The 24,101-nt window shown below is 28.8% G+C and overlaps 2 protein-coding genes across 7 annotated transcripts in view; one reads left to right on the forward strand and one right to left on the reverse strand.

The window, feature by feature from the left end:
* LOC113860741 (NAC domain-containing protein 83) overlaps positions 1-18,633 on the forward strand; it is a 30,218-nt gene extending 11,585 nt beyond the window's left edge. The window contains exons 1-5 of one of the 5 annotated variants that reach the window (XM_027493245.1): positions 15,702-16,373; positions 16,466-16,719; positions 16,819-16,917; positions 18,115-18,218; positions 18,394-18,633. In XM_027493245.1, the coding sequence (XP_027349046.1) occupies positions 16,193-16,373; positions 16,466-16,719; positions 16,819-16,917; positions 18,115-18,132 (552 nt within the window). In that variant the 5' untranslated portion in view covers positions 15,702-16,192 and the 3' untranslated portion in view covers positions 18,133-18,218; positions 18,394-18,633. Of the gene's footprint in view, positions 1-4,664; positions 4,692-15,701; positions 16,374-16,465; positions 18,219-18,393 lie in introns of those variants that run through there. The other 4 variants (XM_027493244.1, XM_027493241.1, XM_027493242.1 and 1 more) reach the window with 4 other exon arrangements.
* Positions 18,634-22,619: 3,986 nt separating this feature from the next.
* Positions 22,620-23,633, reverse strand: LOC113863409. Of its 2 annotated transcripts, none has more exons than XM_027496978.1 (3): positions 23,544-23,633; positions 23,313-23,456; positions 22,620-22,999 (listed from the first exon to the last, which is right to left on the reverse strand). In XM_027496978.1, exons 2-3 carry the CDS (start codon positions 23,454-23,456, stop codon positions 22,910-22,912), a joined length of 234 nt encoding a protein of 77 aa, XP_027352779.1. In that variant the 5' UTR covers positions 23,544-23,633; the 3' UTR covers positions 22,620-22,909. The 2 variants fall into 2 exon arrangements, with proteins under 2 accessions (XP_027352779.1, XP_027352780.1); XM_027496979.1 differs by having other exon boundaries at positions 23,573-23,579.
* Between the last annotated feature and the right edge of the window lie 468 nt (positions 23,634-24,101).

A 24,101-nucleotide genomic window follows, 5' to 3' on the forward strand; every position in this document is an offset into this window, starting at 1 on the left:
TAGGTAAAATTATGATAGGAAGCAAACTTATTTTTTCAAGTATTGAGCGCATCTATATTCAATAAAACCAAAATTTGATATCAATAAAAATTAATTAATTAATTTAGTTTAAATTAAATTTTAAAAAATAAAAAATTCAAAGAAAATAAATTCAACTATGAATAAATTGATTGAATTTAATTGGATCATCGGATCGAAAAATTATACATACTTTTAACATTCTAATTAAAAAAAATATAATTATCATAAAAAACTAATAACAGTCCTAAACTCAAAATATCAATTACAGTATACTTATTAAGGTCATAACTGCCTATAAATGCACGTAGCTTCAGAAATTAAACTATGGTATTGATTTGATACCTTTTAAAATATAAATTCTGAAAACTATATACAAATTTTTTTTAGAATTAAAATTTTTTAAATGAATTTATATATTTTAAATATTAAATTTCAAAATTAATTTATAAATAAGCTTCAGAAGAATTTAAATATTAAAATGAATTAAACACATAACTGAAAATTATATTCTAAAAATGACAATGATGATGCAAACAGTAATCCCTCTATTCTAAGAGTGGGCCTGCTGGTTATTAATTTTCAGCTGTTTTGTTTATACACTTTAAAATAATTGAAAATCGTTAAAAATGTTAATAACAAATAAGGCTTTTAACAAAATAAAAATTTTAAAAACTAATAAAAGTAAAATTTTGGGAAAATAACTTTTAAAAAAAAAAAACATCAAAACCAACGGTTAACGCATTTTAAAAAGGTTAAGATAACTCGTAGTGAATTTATTTAAAAAGGATAGAATAACTCCTAATCGGTTTTAGACCCATTGGTGAAATGGATTGGCCCCTAACATGATAAGCTTTATTAAAGTGTTGGTTTTTTATATAACACTTGAACTTCAAGCCCAAATTACCTATGTCCATAGCACTGCCTGAGTCCAGACTAAAACCCATGGGCCCAAACCCCTTCAACAATATAATGCATTGTATCAACTCTGTTACATACTTGTACCCAAAAACAACACATCAACTCTGATACTTCTCACTCTCTCTCTCTCTCTCTCTCTCTCTCTCTCTCTCGGTCAAGGATTTATCTTTTTAGTTCCATTATTCGAATATAAAAAGAAATTGGCACCATATAATATTATATATAATTTTTAAGATATACGCATTTAAAAAATATACTCTAAAATCAAAGGGACACCAATTTGTCATCTCAAATTTGTTTTAAAAAAATATTTTTCTTATCATTTTCTAATAAAATCAAATAGGTTAAAACTATGAAATCGCGACAGAATTACTTTTATTAAAAAAAATAAAGAAACTAAAGTGAACCTAGAATTATAATTTACATACATATAATGTGTTTGGATTAATTGTGAGAAGTATATTATTTCAATAATTGATTATAGATGTAACTAATTATTTTTGTGATTAATTATATAATAAATTTTATGTTTAGATACGTAAAATGAAAAAAATACTTCATTTGAAGTCTATAAAGGAATAGTTTTTAGAATAAAATTATAGATGAGAATGTATAGATATTTGTGGAATTCAAAATTTGATTTACGTATTTAAGCGAAGATGTGATGATTAAAAGGCTGACCAAAAAAGAAATATAGTGAAGCAATGTTATATTGGCGATTGTCTGATGTAAGTGCGGCGGGGGTAATGTTAATGATGTTATATTTGATTAAAGAAAAAGAAATAGCACGATGGGTACTAGTGATTAGTGAACAGCACAACATATGCAGAGGCCTCTTTCTCTTTAAGCCTTGGTGATACGTTGGACATAAGCATAGGTTCATTGTATTTGAAAATTGAGCAGCGACAAGATTTGCATAATAACTCCAATGCCCTGGCGTTAAATGTTGATGGTATTCAATTAATCATGTGTGTTAATTGATTGGGATGCAGCAGAGGAGAAGGAGAAGGTGAAGGTGAAGGTGAAGGTTAGAGTAGAGCACTAAGAGCAGGGCATTGGAGGATTGAGGTGTCGTCACTTTTGTTGTCTTCACGGTTACGCTACCTATTTATTTTGTGAGAATGAGGAATAAAGTTGGAGCATGTAATTTGCTTAGATATTGCTTAGATAGAGAAAGTGGAATCTGTACCTTGTAAGTTTGTTTCGTAGGGTTAATTGTAAGAGAGAAAGAGAATGAGGGACCAGCTCACATGCCCAAAAAAGACACACCCCAATCTCTTTCCTTGTTTCAGGAAGTTTCTTCGTAGTTCCTGCTGCTGCTAACTGTGGTTGGGAAAAAAGAGAAACTATTTTGTAATTCCGGTATCTGCCAAAGGTACTTTTATTTCTTCTCCCCCGCCCCCAGCACTTGCCTCTTCCTTTCTAGTCTCGACAACCTATTTTGTAATCATAACTATAATTTTATTTTAATTTATTCAATTCAATCAATACAAAACAAGTGCCATTAATCATCCACAAAATCCAACCCAGTTTTGTAGTCAAATACACGTATGAGAACAATTTGTGAGGCATAATAGACGGCTGAAACACCCCAACATCATAAATTGGCAATTGCAAAGCCACTTGGGATTCGTTTACTTTTGTTTGCATGATGAGAGAGAAAGAGACAGAGAGGTTCCAATTGGGTTTTCAGGAGATGGTAAAGATGAATGCTATGCAACCTTGCGGTCACGGGTGGGATACCCATACATGTGATAAATAATTAATAAATCAAGCTTCCGTGACGAAACAAGTAAAATAACTTGAGACAAGGACGCCTTCCTTCTTAGAACGACACAGCTACAACTACATGACACCCACTCTGTATGATGTCCCATAAACAATTATTAGTTAGTCACTAATTTGATGTTTAAATCATATATAAAAATGAGATTATACGCATAATGTGTCACTTTTCTTTAATTTTGTTTTGGTGGGCAGTGAAGAATGGCTGCTATCTTATTCCATCGCCATTTTGAAAAGTTTGGCTTTCCGGGTTGACAAATATTTGGCTTCAAAATCAAGGAACTTGCTTATTTCAAGTGGCCAATCACAAAAGCAAAGGACCACACTCTCAAGGCATCTCTATGCGTCCAACATTAGAATTGAAAATAAATAAAGAATACCGAGGTCAACTTTGAAATCAATGTACGCTTTTGAATTTCTATTCATCCTTTTTGTTCTAGAAACTGCATTCATTGGACATGGGTTACTTGTAGTCTTACTTATTTCAAAGAAAATTACGCGTACATATAGATCCTATTTTGTACTTGGTTACTCCACATCAACGTAAATATCCACGGGCTTATAAAAATATTGCCACTATGAGTTTAATTTCACTAATTTATATTATATATAAGCGACTGCCTCCACTCTTCAAACACACTCAAACAAATTTCATAACACAATCAATATTTTTATTTAGTATTAACTTTCTTCCACGCTTATTTTCAAATAATAATAATAATAATGGCATCATACAAAAGCGTAATGCTCGTCCTTAAAATAAAAAGTAACAGTGAACCCTACAACACACGCACGCATGCACACTAATGAAGGAATCTAATAAACAAAAGGCTCGTCTAATCTTTATGGCTTCTTAATTACACATGGTGCAAATTCTGTAATCCTATCCTAAGAAAGTGAAGAACTATAACCCACCAGTTCAATGAATTCATAATAATCCATATGATTTGCGTACACAAGATGATGATGGGTATGATTACACGGGACTTGCAAACATAGCAAATGATGCCTAAAGAAAATTTTCCTCTGAATCGTAAAACGGGGCATCATGGGTCAATGATTGACGTATACGGTGAGGTGTCACGCACCGTTTCTTGCTCAACATCAGTTTCACATTTATTTTGTTTGCACCTCTTTTAAGTTAAATAAGATACCACCACTAATTACAGTTTGCAAACCCAAAATTTTATGTAAACTAAGTGTTGTTCATTAAATTATATGTTGGGCAAAACGATTGATTTGTTTTTAAAAATAATTTATAATTTGGATAGAAATAAAAAATAAATTCGTTAGATCAAATCACGATTTACCAACAATAATCCAAATACAGCATTATTTGTTTCCTTAAAGGCAAAATCTTAGCAATGTTAGTTCCACGTGTGAGCCAATGAGTTGATCTATAATCGACAATATTTTGCTATAATGACAAAAGTATATTATTAAAAGAAGAAAAATTGAAAGGGAGAGAGAAGATATATTAGATGTTTTCATGTTATTCGGAAACATGCTAACATTACATTTTCTGTTTTTACAAGCATGAGATATGGAGCCTGAGTTTAGAAAAATAAATAAATGAAATAAGTAATATGATAAAATAAAAGAGAGGAATGTAAAATTATTTATCAGAAATATAAGATAAATATTAATAATATAGTGTGAATAAATAAAAAATTGAATTGAGAAAGTCATCTAAGCAGAGATGAAGAAGCTTGTAAAGACGGCAACATGAAAGGAAAAGGGGATGGAAAGAGTGGAGGTTGAGCATTCACGAACACCGAAATCCGAAAAGGTTTTTGATTTTTGGCATAAACGATTTGCACTTAATTACATATTTTACTGAAAACACAATAATTGCAAGCTTTGACGTTTGTGTTGTAGTATTTTAAAGGGCGGAATGAGAATGCCCACACGCAAACACCTTTGACCCTATAACGAGAGAGAGAGAGAGAGAGAGAGAGAGAGAGAGAGTAGCGAACTAGAAATAGGAAAAAAAATCAGAGCCGCAATGTGGCATACGAAACCCTTTTTCCCTACTCATTTGCAATGCAAGTGGGCTCGCAATATCTTGCTTGTGGGAATCTCATCTCATCCAAATAAATATAATCACTGCTTTGCTTTGCTTTGCTTGCTATGTTCATTAATTTTCTAATTCCCATTTTATTTGCTTATTTATTTATTAAGGGGAACAAGTTTCCCTTCTCCCCACGGAACTGGGTTCTTCAAATGTCAATGTTTGAGGCTCAGTTTAACAACAATCTCAACCGTCCCACGTTTCCACCACTCACCATCCCCTCCCAGTCCCTCCCCTTTCCATATTCCTCAACCACCCCTTTTCCCATTCTCTTTTATTTCTACTTCTATTTTAATTTACATTTTATCATCTCCTTTTATGCCCTTTGTTCTCCTCTTACCACAATACCATATTATCTTTTTATAAATAAATAACTAATTTTATTCGTATAAAATGAGAGATACAATTTAAAGAATAAATGTTTAATAATAAAAAAGTTAGAATGAAATGATCTAATTTATTTGTTTTGACGGGAAGTGGGTGGAGGCATCAAACTTGCGTTGACTAGGAAGGAGAAGAGATATATTGAAAACTGTGAATCCCTCTGGTCCGTTGATAACCTTTTCATGGGGCAGATGATAGGGTTATAATTGTGATTGAGATGAGAGGAGAACATAATTTGCATAATGAGATGGAAACAGTGAGACAAGAAGATCGAGGAAATCTTGAAATGGGGCATTACTTGAAGGTACCATATTTGTCACTTACCCTTACTCTCTCCTCCCTGCCCCTCGTTTTTGAGCCAACTGGGCCCCTCTCCTTTATTCTCTCACCAACCCTTTCTCCTATTGTCATAATCTTCTTACTAAAATTATATAATCATAAAACCTCTTCTTCTTTTTATTTATCTTCTAAAGCAAATTACATTTAATTATACCCATGCTTCCTTATCACCTTCAACATAACCTTCTTACTCCCTCCCTTTGCCTTTTCCACCCTTTCCTCCTCATTTATCCAAAATCATTGTTCAGTTCGTTAAACGCCCTTCCCCATGCGTGCACAATAATCAACCATTAATTAATTAATTAATATTCTTCAAAGATTCCTACCTCTCTATGTAAATCAATTTTATATTACTATTTTGACCTATCAATACTTTTACTTAAAATACATACGTTAAGTTCAAATTATTATTTAATCATTCTATATTTAACACTCCCTCCTTGGTTAATCCTTAGAAAATTTCTATATATAAAATTAACCTTACTTTTTTTGTTTCTATTGTCTGACTTGTCCATTGCAACAGCGTTAAAAATGTTAATGCGTGCGATAGAAATCCAATTTCGCATGTACATTTTCGAATGAAGCCAACGTTTTTAATCCTTATTTAAACTTAAACTTATATTTTCAATCACTATGGACGGAAAAAAATTATAAATTATTTATTAAAATATCGCATAATATTATTATACTATTTTAGAATATAAAAAATTTAAATCAATTCTTTAAATATGAAAATGTTATTAGGTAGATACTTTAAAATTTTGGATTACTAAACTAATTTTGCATCTTTGGAGGACTGAATTTGAAACTTTTATCTTTAGCTAGGATTATTAATATAAATAGAGTGATCACTTTAGATATTATAATTAGAAAGTTTTACAAATGAAATTATAATCTCTGTTTTTTCACTATTTTTCTTCTAAAGTTACACCTTATTATTTTTTAGGATATAGTTTATTATTTTAATATATTTATAAGTATAAGTTTTAATTATAAATGGTATAAAAGAGAAAATAAATTAATTGATTATTGTCATCTAACAAAATTAAAATTAATTTATCTAATTCAAATCATTTTTAATTGCATCATATTAAAATTTTATTCACATCAAATTATAGTGTATTTTTTTCTAGATTTATAGTGTATTTTTATTATTAGATTAAATAACATTTTATATAAAAAAATTTATTTAATCTAATCCATCAACACCTTTATTGTCTACTAAATCTTATTGTAATATATCATATTACAAAACTAAATTGTATTTAAAGTCTCTTTATTGTTTATGATCTCCATTAATACATGTATTCTTATCATTTTGATACTATTTTGTATTTCTTTAAAGTGTAAAACTCTTTTAATTTTATATATATTTTATTTTTTATATTCATAATTTCAGTGTGTTACCTTTTTTTACTATTGATTTAAATTTACTTTTTGATTTTTCATCATTCTATTTTTATTTCAGTTTGAATTGAGCTCTTCTATATTTTTAGATCAATTTGGTATAATTTTTCTTTCTCTTTGTCGTCATTATATCCATAATGTAGTAATTTACATAATGTTACACGTGAGTTAAAAATAGAAATTACACTAAGAGATTCACTAAATCTTTTTCACTGGAGTAATACATATTATCTTTATTTTCATCCTTTATTGTTGATAAGTCATAAGTGTTCTACATTTATCATAAGCCTATTTATTTATACTACTGGTCTCTATTAAATATGTGTGAATGTATAACCTTCATTGTTGGATATCTAACCGTTATATGGACACATGATTAGTCAAATGTGTGAAACCTAGTCCACTCAATATCTTATACATGTTTGTTAGAACTATATAAAGGATTTATTTGTAGCAAACTTAAAAGTTTGTATTTTTTGTACTACAAGTATTCTCTTTGGAGGCAATTTTGTTCAAATTGAAAAAGATTATCATGGGAAACAAAACTCACTTCAAATAGTTAACATAATTACATTCATTAAGATTCAAACTTGATCCTACATGTTAAGATGGAACTATCTCCTACTAATTAATGTATGTAGTTGATATAAACTTAAGGCTTAGTTGGCTTAAGCATGAGGGAGAATATTGAAATATCTCATAATATTAATATTATATCTTAAAATATTTGAGAGCTTCTTAAAAATTATCCCTTTAACTTTTCTATTTTCTTAGTTCATGTTTTCTACCATTTTATGATTTGTTTCCTTATATAGTTAGAGTTATTAGTATAAGGGACTTGCTAATCAAAGATAAAGGAATCGGTAATTAATGTCTTATTTAAAATAATTAAGATCCATTGAAAATTATAGGTATGAGTTATATTTTTAAAAACATACTTTTGATTCTTTGATTTGTGTCCTGAAGGTAAGGTTAGTATTTTTCTTAATGTAAATAAGGATGGTGCTTTAGTTTTATTATCATATTACAAATAAATATTATTTTATGTCTATTTACTCTTAATTATCCCTCTGAATACTTAAAACTTCATAATTTAAAAAAGATTCATAAAATTTTTGTGCTACTTTGCATAATGCCAAATCTAGTTGTACTTATTTGTAAGGATGTTTGATTTGATCATAAATGATTTAATGTTATGATAAAGTGAAATGTATTCCCCCTTCAAGTATGACTAGTTACTATTGCATTCTTTTAATAGATATTGTTAAAGGAAGGATAATTGAAATTCCAAAATTTTTTATGAATAACAAAATATTAAAACTTAGATAAATTCTAATTATTGTCCAAAAGTCTCTTGAAAATGTGTATAATGGCGATCTAGAATTAACAAAGAAAATACATGGAATCAACAGTATTATGAAGTATTTGTTATTCAAAGTGTATATATTTATAAAATTTATTATTTCTTTAAAGCATAAGTGTTTGATAGTGAGAGTTAACCGGAAAGAGTTAGATCTGCCTTAAAAAAAAATGTTAGTTTTCTAAACTAAGTAAAGATAAACATACCCTTATTTGCCATTGTTTGAGATGGAAAGAGATCTACATTTTGATACCATGGTCCAACATAGGCTTAAAGTATATTTATATCAAGCAAAATGGTTATTTCATCTATGGTAAATATCCAATCTAGTGTGTGTTGTCATTCAAGGTCTTGTACTAAGTCCATTTGCAGTGGTGTAAGGTTCATCTCAAATCAACAATCATCAGCTTGACCTGTGTCTATTTTGAACTTATCAATAAATATTTATAAGAATAAAAAATCTAATAGTAAATTGAATCAAACATTATTTAATAGTTAAAATTAATTTATACTTTTTTATAGAACTTCTTTCATTTTTAACTTCTTTAAAATATGAAATGTAAAAATTATTTTTTACTTACAAAATAATTTTTATTTATTTTTATATTAATTTTTATAAATATTTATCCAAAAGTTTATTAAAATTATGCCATTATTTTTGCAAATCTTCTTGCTTCATACAATCACTTTAAGATACGTTGACTCCATATGTTTATGCTATTTTAGATTTTACTACAATTATTAGTCACCTAGTCAAAAATAAAATTGAAGCGAACTGAATTTTGTAACAAACGTCACTAAAAATTATGAAACAATTATGTATTAATTTAGGTAATAATATAATTATTTGATGATATAAACAACTGTATGATAGCAACTAACATAAAATTGAAAGAGTTTGAACTTAGTCAAGGAAATAGAAGATCAGACCTTGTTACATACAAAATAATAAAAAAATCAGAAAAACGTAGTAAAAAAAAAAAAACACATGTATTTATTTTTAGGACACAAAAAGAAAATATGGTAAGAGGTAGCGTGAACAATGTATTAAGGGATTTGTGTCCCTCCGCCGAATCATATATATCTGTGTCCGTAGCTTCTAATTAAAGCATGGAGATGTTATTGTCTGATATGGAACTTTGACCAGTCATTAATTCAGGCCTCGCCAGATGCCTATGTCCAACTCAGAATGAAGTTATTTAGACTAGTTTTTTTAATATTTATTTTATGAATTTCTTATAATAAGTATTTTATTATTAACTGATATGATATTAATATGATAATGATAATTATGTATATTAAATTTGAAAAATAAATATTTTTAAAATATATAATTTATAAATAATATTACTTCTAATCTATTTTATAAAAAATAAAAGACTAAATTACTGGGATTAAGAAAAATAATTAAGTCAGTTATATTTTTTATAAATATAAATTTTATTTTAAGAATACCTATAATATTAAATGATGTAATTAGTAATTTATATATTTAATTATACTAATAAAAGAAAATTATAAAAAAAAATTAACAATTAATACATTTTAAATTTATCATTTGTTTCTTATAATAAAGAAAAAAAATGTTTTATTTTATTTTTTATAAAAAAGATCAAAGATAATATTTAAATATTTAAATAATATATTATATATTAAAATAAAATTATTAGATGAAATATTTATTAACTTTTGAATTGTATAAGTTTTTATAATTTTATTTATTTACTTTAAAATTTCAATGCACTGTTGAATGTAAGTTTTTTCAAACATGTCTTCAAGGTTATCTTTCTTTTTTATAAAGAACTTTAGTAATAATTACTCTGAGTAATATTTAATACGACTATGTTTATTAGAACTCAAATGTTAAAATTAGAATAAACTATTATAAATTTATCTACTCGTTCGATAATTATAAATATATGAATATCGTTACCCTTCTTTAAAATTCACTTATGTAACATTCAACTTGACTCACATTTTAATTTTAAAAGTCTTAATTTTATAACTTCAAATTTTATTAAAAATAAAAATAAAAACATCCTTAATGACACATCTTGTTCATGTTATATCTTAATCAAATTATATGAGTTAATTCAAATATTATATATAAAAAAATAACAAAACAAGATAAAGAGATCATATGAAAATAAAAATTAATTCTTAAGAGACTATATTAAAAATAAAAAAAAGACTTAATAAAAAAATGCAATTTTTTTTTAAGATCGAAACCTTATTTTTAGCCTTATATATAAAATAGCATCGTACACTAAAATAAAGTGAAACAATAAAATATAAATTAAATTTAAATATAATTTAATTCTTATAAATACCACTAAATTTAGTTTTAAATTTCAAATAATTTATTAATTATTTTGATTTTTGTAAATTTTTAAAATAATTTACGATAATATAGCATACACTTAATCATGACATCTCAATGACACTTTAAAATAAAATAAACCTTGTCAATAAGTGATAGCAAAAACTATTTTCATAAGTTTATAGTTTATGAGAATTAAAACTGGTAACAAATTTTTTTGTTGGAGAACTTAAATTAAATTTAATCATATTCAATGAGACAACATATCATATCCTATTAATTAATTTTATTTATTAAATTTGACATTTTATATTATTTAATTATGTCTATATGCAAGTATAAGAGAGAAATTTAATTTTTTTAAAACTGATGATTTTGTAACAACATAATATTATATATTGTAATAAAAAAAATAAATGATAAAATGGGTGATGCAATGGAAAGAGATAGAGAAAAATTTATTGTAAAATTTGCTATAAGAAAATAATAAAAGGTTGTTCACATCAACTGCATAGTATGACTGGTCTACTATGTTTAGTAATTAGTATTGACTGGCTGTGACCTCGTTGGTTTTAAGTGAGGTTTGTATTAATCATCAGTCATGGGCTTGTATATATCTCCTATGTATACCACTGCATTGAACTTATCTCAATTCAATTCATTCTTCGATTAGTTAATAAAGAGTTCTTTTCATTCAAATTACTACCATGCAAATTCTATTACAAACAGGTATCCATCTTCCATTCAAGAAATAGGGTACCATTTTCCTTTTAACAACGTTGAGCTTTAACCAGTACCAATTACTACCCATTAGTGGACTATGCACACAAAAGTCGCCTCTGTTTAAGTAAATTCCATCACCCAATGAACCCATAAAGTATCATTTTTTTAATTAGCCACTGACCAAAATTAATTCCATATGGCAGCAATGTTCCAATCCTTGAAAGATTTGGAACCAAACTATTTTCCCTTTCTAGAGTGATAGATATATTACTCCAACTCGCAAGAACAATAATGCTTCTCCCCCTTGCTGTTGTTCCACGTAGGAACTCCCTGTACTCTCTTTCAATTGCCTAGGTAATTTTCTGTGGGTAAGATAAAAATAAAGCTCTTATCTATATGGAGTTGGTTATCAATAATGTATTAATCTCACCGATTAGTATTTTAGTCAATGTGTAATATTTATTTTTGCTATTTTAATATCTCACATTTAATTTTTATGATACTTTTAACTAATAAATGTAAGTCTTTTATGTCACATTCGTATAAATAATATTGGGAATATATTGAAATGGTGACATAACTTTGATTTATATATTAAAGGTGGTCCAAATATTTGGTATCGGAAGTTTCTAAAGAAAGTTCAGAATAATCTTCCATTCACAGTCTTACTGTTTATATTAAAAATTGTAGATAGTAAACAAAAAAATTTAAGATTAATATGAAGATTAATTTTTTTGTTTTTTTTTAAATTTTTTAAGTGTGTTGTTAAATGTAATGACTAAATTGATGTTATAAAATAAATAATTAACATTGTAAAGCATCGACGCAAGTAGAAATAGTGGAACAGTGTAATAGAAACAACACTAAATTGAACGTGAAAAGACTACTGAAATTATAAGAATAAAACAAAAAGCAAATTAGAAGTAACAAGCTAAAATTAAGATGTAGAGATATAAACGTACAACTTCAGCAACAATGAATAACAATAGTTGTGTGACTTCTGGTAGCTAGTGTCTGGTTTGGTGTAGAATTTTAACGAGTAGAGAGTTTCGAGTGTGGTGTTTGGGTACAAAAAGTCGTTCTCGAAAATGTAAAATTTCTTAATATTTATAGGCAATGCTCCTCAACTACTTTCTTTCTTTCGTGAACACTTTCCGATAATTGCCTTTTGTACGTGTTTTTTTAATGCATGTTGTCCACAACCGTTTCTTCGTACTGTATCTATAACCTTTGACCTTCAACTAGTGTTAATTATTGATAATCGCTCCTTTGATAATGGCTTCAAACTTGATGGTATTCGTCATGTTTCCTCCCCTCTTGGTCTCCCTTTTGTGTCTTAGCCTTAGGATAAATTTTTTATGTTTTGACGATTCTGAGGAAGCCTGTCAAAAAACTTTCATAGACTCAAAATAATTTTCTTTATCATTTTATGTTTTTGACTAGTTTTGAGGGAAATCTGTGAGTTCATCTTCATCTTGTAGACTTAGAATAATTTCTCTGTTCGTTCATATTTTTTGACCATTTTTTGCTACTTTCAATCTAGGGTCTTGAAAATCTTCAAGAAACTCCTTGAAAAGCCACCCTTTTCTTGACAAAAAATGAGCATATTCATATCCTATCAAAACTGCTCGAAATATGACCTTCTTTATGAGGCTTTCTTTATGATCCTTCAAATCTTCTTGAAATGAACCCTTCTATTTGACAAAGAATGAGACTCTTATAATCCTTCAAAACATATCGAAAGGTAGCCTTCAGAATAAGGCTCTTCTATTAGTCTTTATAGAAATGAGTCAAAAAAGTAATTCTTTTGATACGTTTTGAACTTAGATTTTTATAGTCTCTTAGTTTATCATGTTAGATTATTTTAATAATCTTATTATAGTGGTCTATGTAACTTATAGCATAATTCTAATTAATGATTTAATGTGATGGTAGTTAAATATAAAATATAAAGTCATTAAGGGTATAATTGTAAATACAATTATAAGAAAATATTTCCCTCTCCCTTCATATAAATTAAAGAGCGGTTAACAAATGAAGGTTAGGACATTCCTTATTTTTCACTTTCACTGAGTGAGTGAGCTTACGATAAACGCAAGAAAGAAATATTCTCTCAACCATCCGAAAGGAGCTGAAAGAGGAAGGAAGAATTGGAAAAAATATCAAGGAATCAACGACATCAAAGAGAGAGGTAACATCAAGGAACAATGGATTCAGTGCTCTTTAAACCCTTAATTATATGAGAACCATATATTGTGTTGTGAGAGTAACGTAATTCAAGATCTTAATACAGAAGAGGTAATTTCATAATAATCATTGCATAATGGAAATTACATAATAGATTAAAGAAAATTTTATAATAATCAGTTATATTTGTGTCACTGAACTTCAAGGCGTATTTCTACTTGAGAAAGCATAATTTATTTCCTCCAATTAAAAGTTTGGTAGGAAATTTTGTAACTTAAAAAATTTTACTTTTCTCAAACACTTACAAAGTGGTGCTTTTACAAAAATAAAAAAAATACTACCACAATCTAGTCAATAAAAATTTGGTTAGAATATAGGTATGGATTGTGAGATAACATACCAGTGACAAGAAACTATTTAGTATAAAAATGTGCTCATGTGTGATGGTTGGAACTTTAGGATTATAGTCGAATATGAGACAATATAAGATATATGATCGTGATGGGTGATAAGTCCTGTTAAGAGGAACATTCTCCCGAGTGAGAGTAATGTAAAGATTTGATGAGGTCAAGTATTTGAACTCAAATTCATATAGATTAACAAAGAAAAATATGTATAAAATATTTAAATTAAAAAATTATAAAATGTAATTAAAAAGTTTTCTTATTTTTTTTCGGAACCAAAAATGGAGTTTTTGACTTTTATTAATTTTTTATAAGTTCTTATTTTTATGGTCAAGAATATACTCCGATAACTTTTTGTCACGACTATTTTTAGTGTTCTTCTGAAAACGAAATGATTTACTCGAAGATTAGATCATCATGGCTCTCTAATTCGAGTAGGATGTAAATATTCGAACCTAAACTCTTCTCTGCAAGTTTTTGGTTCCAAAATGTGTTACACTTATATATCTATTAAGAAAAAACGTATAGAAGTTTTTCAATATATTTTAGATGTACATAATCGACAGCCAGAGAATACTAAATAATAATGAGCTTAGTTATGTGGTGTTTGACTAATACTAAATTTAACTTAAAAACTCTTGTTCTACTCTCCCAAGCAACTTCGACGTTGGCATTATTTTGAGAATAAATAAAGTGGGAAAATGAACAATTAATTAGGCCCACGTAGAAATATAATATGACAATTAAGACTTCAATTCATACGATCATGTCTGAGATAGAATAGATTTTCTCATTGGTTTTATTTGGCCATAATTTTTATGCACGTAGCTTTAATAAGAATATATGCCAATTTGTATGGTTAGTCGATTTCAGCATGATTTAGACCCTTAAGTTATTGAAAAGCTAGCAGAATATTTTAATTGATTTGAAAATGATTTGGCGAGGGTATGTTTACGTTCACGGCTCCTTAAATCAATATGGTATCAAAATTCCTAAATGACAATCCAATAACTTTTCAGAAGAGTCTCACAGACATAATTAATTACTTGTCACCTAAAAAAATATTGAGCAAGGCTAAACCTTAATCATAGTTAAAGTGTGTTTACATAAATGGCTTAATTAAATATATAAATTTAAATAAATAGTACATGTAGTAGGTCTTTCTAATAATTTATAGATTTATAAAATTCTGGTAAAATAGTATCATTTAGAAAATAAAGTTGAGGAGGAGAAAGTGTAAAACCAATACCGACAGAAAGTTACGAGTAGGAAACGGCAGGGAGCGTTGGGTTTCCGTACAAATGAACTGTTGCTTCTTTGAAGAAAACAAGTGTGCTGTGCTCTAAAATCAATTCATTTTATTTGTTCCCCGTTAAGGGATAGAACTGAGAGGGTTACTTGTGTACTTTCACCAAAACAAAAACTGGCACTGATAAAGTTCCTTTGCCTTGGGTCAGGTCACCTCCAGCTGTAGCCAATGACATAAGCTGACTTCACATCAGCTTACAATTTAACAAGAAATGCCATATCTTCTACCATAGCCCTCCTTCTAAAGTATTTTTACGTTTCAAAAAACCATCTCTTTTTGACAACTTTATTCTTTCTTTGGGATAAAATTCAACTCAAATAAAATCAACTTTAATAAAAATATATTTTTGATTAATATGGTCTTAGAAAATTCATTTATTTTTTCTTTCGTTTAATGGAAGGAAAGGACAGAGCAGTGTTTTGTTTGGATAAAGCGATTCCTCCAATCTAATTGTAACCACAGGAGAGAGGGAGAGAGAGGTGGAGCAGAACTAGGCTTGTTATTAGCAGCAGTTTTGTCCATGAACTCAACAGTTTTCGCACAAACCAAAATACTAAATGACTTAAACCATAGTTAATATAACGTCAAAGTAAAAGAAAGGTTGAGTCTGGTTTACGCCAAATGTGTCGTCTTATTCTTCCCCTTCCTGTCAGACCCATTACTATAAAAGAAGCCACACTGCACCCTTCTCCATGCCCTTTTGCTTTCTTTATCCAATAATAATAATAACCCCCTTTTCCATCTTTCTTTCTTTCTTGTTGCCCTCTAATTTTCTTTTCTTTTTCCTTTTCCTTTTCCTTCTTGTTGAGCTCCTTTGTTTATACTTTATTCTTCCCCTCCGCTTTAATGGACTTATAAGAAGTTCCCACGAGTGGTTCGAATTGTCACCCAACTGGATACACACATATATAAATTTAAATTTAAATATAGAGAGAAAAGAAGAAGAGGGTGTGTTGTGGTGGGTATGGAGAAGGTGAATTTGGTGAAGAATGGGGAGCTGAGATTGCCCCCTGGGTTCCGCTTCCATCCGACTGATGAGGAATTGGTTGTGCAATACTTGAAGAGAAAGGTCTTCTCTTTCCCTTTGCCGGCCTCTATAATTCCTGAGGTTGATGTTTGCAAGTCTGATCCTTGGGATTTGCCAGGTTTGTTTCTATTTTATTAGCTCTTCGTTATGACAAGTAAGGTAACTAAATAGTTAATAACATAAGCAAATGGCAATATGGTTTGGGTTCAGGTGACTTGGAGCAAGAGAGATACTTCTTCAGCACCAAAGAGGCCAAATATCCTAATGGGAACCGATCCAACAGAGCCACAAATTCAGGGTATTGGAAGGCAACTGGGTTGGACAAACAAATTATAACTTCAAAAGGGAACCACGTTGTGGGGATGAAGAAGACTCTTGTTTTCTACAGAGGCAAACCTCCTCATGGATCAAGAACTGATTGGATCATGCACGAATATCGCCTCCTTAGTTCCTCTCAGTCTCAGGTCAGTAATTCAACTTCAATCAACACAAACAACATTTATTTATCTTCACACACGCATTCATTGAATCTTTCTTTGTCTTTATTATTGTTGATTTTCCAGAGCTCCATGGAAAATTGGGTTCTGTGTCGCATATTTTTGAAGAGGAGAAGTGGTGCTAAGAATGGCGAGGACAGTCTCGATAACATGAGTAGCCGCAAGGTGAGGAACTCTCGAGTGGTTTTCTATGATTTTTTGGCACAGAACAAGACTGATTCCTCATCCTCGGCCACCAGTGGAATCACGCATGAATCAGATGAACATGAAGAGAGCAGTAGCTCCAACAGCTTCCCTTATTTTAGAAGAAAACCTTAGCAATTATGCTTTCCCCTTTTGTAGTTGTTATTTTACTAGCACCTGCACTTCCTTTTCCTATGGGAATGGTCATCCATCTCTAAACAAATCAAGCTTTGGGTCTTTCTCTTATGTTCTGTCCTTCGCTGTAATTATCGTCACTTGTTCAAAGCAAGTATCCCAAATGAGATCGGCATTAAGGGTAGTCAGAAGAGTATGCTACTAATACTACTGTCTAATGTCATGTAATGCAATTCTTATTTTTCCTTCAATTTCCCTCACAATTCCACCTTTTTCTAGATACTAGTATTGCCCATCATCACCATGCAATCGTTCTTTTGCCTAAAAGCTACTGTTTTTCGGTTTCAAGGAGATGCTTTGACAGAGCAAAAGTGGGGGGAAAAGAGAAAGGATACATGGAAAAAAGCATGACAAAAGAGGATCAAAATATGGTTCTGTACAATCTAATAATATATTCTCCAAAAATAAAACAACATTTTTTAGGAGAACATACAGAGAAAATAAGAACCTAATCTTTGGAAGATCAGCATCACACTAGTTACTTGCTCTTTCAAAAAAAAATAAAAAAATGAAGAACCCAGCTCTTCAACGTTGAATTTTAACGTATCAAAATCTCCAGAACTTTTTTGGGGAGGGGGGATATGCAAGAATTGTTATTTATATATCTTAATCAATTACAACTTGGTAAGAAAAACACCTATGAGAAAAGCCTACAACTCCGAAAACATAATTTTGTTTTTCTTTTAAAGGTATGCAGACACTAAGGGCATATTTTCCTAACATCTTTTGGAATTTTCATACTATTTTTGACTAATTATCAGTAGACAGCAGTAGGCGGAGAAATAGATGGGGGTATGTTGGTCGAGGGAAACATGGTTAATGAAATTGAGACTAACCTGTTTACAAGTGCAATGATATATATAAAATGTTTTATCTATAAAAAAGGTACATATAATTTTAACAATTAATTTTATTTTCAAATTTATACAGATTACCATATTAATTTTTACAAACCTAAATTCAATTGCCACATCTTTTTCACAGGGAACCATATTTTGCTAAGGAACCCTTCAGCTTGTTCTAGAAATTGATTAATGACCCCATCTCAGACTTTCATGAAGTACTATGATGTTTTTCCACCTTCTCAAGTATGCGTATCTTATCCATATCTCCTTTCTTCTTCTAATTCTTAATAAATCCGCTAGTTGATTTTTTCAATTTTCCGAAACACCAATATTGACTTTATTAAACGTATGATAGTTGCTTGTCTAACATATCACACTTACTTCTACTCAATCATTCACAATTGCTTTTCTTTGTCAGGTCAGGTAACAAGAACATATATACGGAATCGAAATTGAGTTAATCAAACATTGAGCAATATTAAAATTTCAAAACAAGTGATCAAGCACTTTCGACACAATGACTTTTATTTATTTATTTTTTAATTGTCGAGGTTTATCTATATCCTTCTGTACACGATGTATTAAGACTTTTCTTCTCCACAAGTATTTTAACACAATTCTGAAGGAGAGAAAACATGAAAGCAACATTTCCTTCTATGTAAAATTGTCTGCCATAAGCATACAACAAATGTCGTACACTATAACTGGCCAGCTTAGAGTTGACCAGGCCTTGCACAGTACAACTCAAACCAACTGATCCAATTTACACTTTTTCGGAAAAAAAATTATTTAAAGGAAAAATTAAGCGATTTGCAGATTCAAATAGTTTAAAGTTATCATCATCTCTGATTAAAAAATGTATAGACCTCATAAAATAATAACGTTTGTCTCTCCATTATATGCATCGATAATAATTTAATAAAATTTAAACAGTAAAAGACATCAGTTTATGGGCCATTTACAGTATGTAAGACCGAAAATAAACTACAGCGAAGAGTACATACAAACCCTGCCTAGCGGATTCAGAGAAAATAAGGGCTGACATATATAAATAAAAAACTTAATTTAAATAGCGTAAAGGTTTTTTTATACTATTATTAAACTATAAATTGTTATATTAGCAAGAATTATTGATTTTTGTAATAATTAATATAAAAATAATATTCCCAGTATATTTTAATTGATTAATAGTTACACTTAAAGTACATATATAAGGTGATTTTTTTTACTAGATATTCTTATAAGCATAATTGTAAAATTAACTTTATAATAATATTACTTTTCTTCTTATTTATCTATCTAAAGAAAAAAATTACACACTAAAAAATTTAATTATTTTATTAAAATTAATTACTAATTTTCTTAATATACTCTTTAATAATAATGTTCTATATGACTATTGAACTACTTAAATAATATAAATATTTTATATGCACAATATTAATAAACCAATAACATATTGCCTTAAACTTTTTCACTAGTGAATAAAGACGAATAAAATTATTCTCTAAACATGTAAATAAAAACAAAAGTGATGGTAAAAATAATGTTACTACAGTAACTATTCTAAAATTTAAACTTCTCACATTATATATGTAAATTTTGTACAAAGTCACGTTTTACTTTCACATTAATCAAGTGTGTTTAGAGACACACTAGAAGATTTACATAAATTATAACTAATGGTATTCAAATAAACATAAATCTATCAACATTTAAATGTAAATTCAAACTTGCTCTAAGTAAGAAAAAGATTATATATTTATTCCTTTATTTTAAAATTTATACCATTTTATCTCAGTTCTAATAGCTAAAATTGTTAGCTCTATTTGAACATTAAAAATTGTAAAAATCTTAAGGATTGTTTATATATTCATCAAACCCTTATTTTCTTAGAATAAAAAAATCTCCTCTCAATAGACTTTTGTTGAAAATTAGTTTTGCATCTCTAAAAATGTGTAAATTTAGTTCTTAAATATAAATAAAAATAATCACTTAATCTATCATTCATTCAATTTTTAAAAGTATAGATATTGTTATTATTTTTACCATCATTATCATAACTATCATTACTATTAATGCTACTACTATAAATGTGATCACTAACACTTTCATTATTGTATTATGCTTTATATTTATTGTAATTATCATTGTTACTATTATTATTATTACTGTAATCACATCTATGATAATTCAATAATTATCACTATTGTTTACATTATGACAACACTTGACACTATTATCTTTATCATTGATATAATTAACATCAATTATTTAATCACTACAGTTATATCGAGTTACATAATTATTATATATTTTATTATTATTATTAACATTATCATTACCACTCCTATTACTATTATTACCATAATCATTATCACTAAAATTACAATTAATATTGTTTTCACTATCATCGTTGTTATTGTCTTCACTACACCATTATTATTATCACTGTTATTTATGCTACTATTATCACCGTAAACTTTATTACATTATTGTGATCCATTCTACTATTATAACTTTTTTGAAGAATAATTTATATTTTTCATAATATTCTTATACATAAAATAATTTTTTATATCAAATATAAGAGTGGATAAGAATTTATCATACTCACATGTTTTCTTTTGTCTCAATGGCTTGTCTTGTCCATTTTGGACCACGAACCAAGCCCTATATTCTTTATATTCAAAATTCATTATTATATTAAAAAAAATATTGTCGAATGAAATCTTTGCATTGGATGGTTAACCATATTTTAAAAAAAAACTAAACCCTTTGCTTATTAACCGATGATTCTTTAATAAAAAAAATACTTAAAAACATTTAAAAACCTTTCTTACTAACTCTACTGAAGAAAAAGGGTAATATTATAAACATACTATAAAAAAACTTACCAAGTCACGGACTTAAACTTTTAACATCCATAAAATTGAGTAAGGCTCACTAAATTTTAATCAATATAAAAAATAATATACTATTAACATTCTTGATATAAAAGAATATGACACACTTTAGATTGTTTGAAATGAGATTTTTAGAGTGTAAAGAAAGGGGTAATTTTTTTAATTTTAAATTAAAAAATTACTTATTATTTATTATAACTACATAATTAATACATTAAATTTATGCTAATATATCATTTCATATCTTTTATTTTAAAATATATAATTTTTCTCCCTCTTTCTTTCCTTCCAAAATCTGTGTTCCAAACAACTCCTTACATATCTCAAAATCACTTTGTCAAATAAACTTAATTACAATTGAGAAAAAGTTAAGCATAAGAATTTAATTAGATCAATTATAATATAATGGAAATTAAAATTAGAGATCAAAAGATGAATTACAAAAACAAGGAGAGACAAAATTGCAATAAATCAAAATTTTTAAAAGATTAATTGCCGACCAGAGTTTCTTGTGACAGTGGCTTAGAATCATCTAATAAGGCTGTTAGAGTTCTTCACGTCACCTTTTCTATTAAGTTTCACACTTTCACGATGGAAATAAAGGATGAGAGAGAAAGTTGTATGAATTGCTGACTTCGAGCAACACTTTTGTCAATCACGTGGGCAGCCTATCATGGTAGACCACACATGACCAACTCACTTTGAGCTAAACTAGGTAGGCTCACCTGATTAGGTCAATCAGATAAAGAAGGTAACAGGCCTTGCTCTTCCATCTTTTTATTATTTTTTTCTTCCTAAAAATTGCCTTGCGAAAAAGGAGTGTGTAATCATCCATCAATTTTGACTAGTTCCAAAACCAACAACCTTTTAATGTTGTTTGCTTGAACGAAGTTTAGTTTATATGGGTTGCTTAGTATCGCTGCAACAAAGACTTGTCATTTTTTCCCTTTCTTTCTCATTCATATGATACAAAACTAATGAAATGAATCTAATTACGTGGGCCCCAAAAGAAATCGAAAGGCTCGAGCCTTTGGCAGTCTTCTTCCATGATGTATGAAAGACAATTTGAATTTCATCACCTCTTCTAGTTGAGGGGCCACAACTAACGAGTCCCACAAGTCCACAACACAAAGCCCAATACAGGGCTTCACTCCTTTAGATACAAATATTGGGTTTTGATCAAAAAGAAAACTAAGATTGGAGGGAGGCCCTCGCCGCTTCTCATGTTTTCTTTCACAATCTTAAAAAAAAAATATTAATCTACATCCTGAATGTACAATACAACAACTAAAACTACAAAGGTCTTAGCTAGGTCAGTTTCATGGATCATAAGATGTCATTGGTCATAAAACTTCAACCAGTTTTAGGACAAAAAAAGTAAACCAAACGTAAAATAAAACGACTAGACTAAACCAGACATCCCAAATTTCCAAAATCTTCAATTACAGTGATAATATTCAAATTTTAGGATATGTTTGGCTAAACAGCTTATGCACTTAATAATCATTTTCATTCATGTTTGATTCTGGTGCTTAAGGAAATAAGCCCAATGAAACTTATTGAAACAGGTTTAAATTATATTTTAGAAAGGTCATAAACCATGTTGATATGCCCAAATAAGCTCTTTCAAACATTCCCTAAAGCATACTTAAAACCAAAAGAAACCACAGCAATTAATTCGTATGGATGCCCCAGAAATCATATTAACCTCAACTTGGAACAAGTATGTACCTAGATTCATGAAGTAGGCAAGAGACATGTACAGCAAGCAAGATAATAGCTGTCACGGGATATCTTCAAACATCATTGATATTACTCATGCTTTTCATGTAGCTCAACCTCTAAAAGTTGTCATGGAGTAACATTTTTGGTGGTCATGCACCAAAAAAGGTTATAAATCTATTTTTTTTTTCTTAATGGAAAAGAAAGTGTAAAAACAGTGGCTAATTAAAGAATCCTGCTAAAATTTGACAACGACTAAATCAGATGGGGCTAATGTGGTTGAAGATGCCCTTCAACTTAACAACTCTAGGCAACATCGTGACAAGCATTGTTGGCAGTTGCAGAAGAAGTTACTGAAGGAGATGGTTCAGAACATGCCTTTAGGACAGCTTCATTCTTCCAAGAGACATGCCATAACATAACATTAGTCATTGGAAAGGGAAGAAAGTCCCAATTAATTATCTTTGTTTAGGAACAAAGAAGATATGAACATCATAGATGAAATGAAACAAAATAGGGATGCAGCTGGTGAAACAGATCACGTGATGAAGGAACAAATTAACATCTCTAGACATTTTCTCCAGTTATGATAAGCCGATTTAATCAATTAAACCCGACATGACACACACATACTAGAGAATATGAATCTGAATGAGAAGTAAAATATTATAGCACATCTTTGGCAGTGGAAAGTGGATTTGGAATGTACCTGCCAAACGCGGAGGAGACGCTTCTTAGCATTGGCTTTGCGAGTAGAGGTGAGCTTGATTCTCTTCCAAACGAGTCCTCCAGAATCATGCTTCTTCACAATCTGCATCACCCGCGTTCCCCAAAATGCACCCACACCACCCATCTAATCTGATTTTGATTACAATTTGCAAACACAATCAATCAATAAGATTCAATAAACAAAACAAACATCACTCACCAATTTTCTTACTTCTTACTGCTCCGCTTGCCCTTCCCTACTTGCAACCCTCCTCTCCTCCTCTCGCTGGGGTTTTGATTCCAGCCTTCGCTTTCTCCTTTTAAATTTTTCCGCTTTGGGCTCAACCTACCCATTTGGGCTTTCAATTCTGTTGAAAAAAAAAAATCTTTTCAATCCTTATAATTTTAAAGATTTTAAACTTTAATTTTTTAGTTTTTGAATTATCTAAATTTAATATTTTTTGCCTCTATTAATAATATGATTAAATAAAAATTAGTACATGTCAAATTTTATGTCATGTATTAAGTTTTTATAGAACCGTGTCAATGACAAAAACTAAAACTACTAAATAAAAAAATAGTGACTAAAATAAAATAAATATTTTACAAAAACATAAAAATAAAAATATATTTAATTAAAAATATTAATATAAAATGTCATAATGTGAATATTTTTAAATTTAATTTATTTAAAAATATTTATTATCTATAATAAAAAAATTAAATTATCATATATATATATATATATATATAATTCAAACATTTTAAATTTTAATATTTTAAAAAGAAA

This window comes from Abrus precatorius, unplaced genomic scaffold (assembly GCF_003935025.1).
Source record: "Abrus precatorius isolate BTA unplaced genomic scaffold, Abrus_2018 Scaffold3, whole genome shotgun sequence".
Lineage (NCBI taxonomy): Eukaryota > Viridiplantae > Streptophyta > Magnoliopsida > Fabales > Fabaceae > Abrus > Abrus precatorius.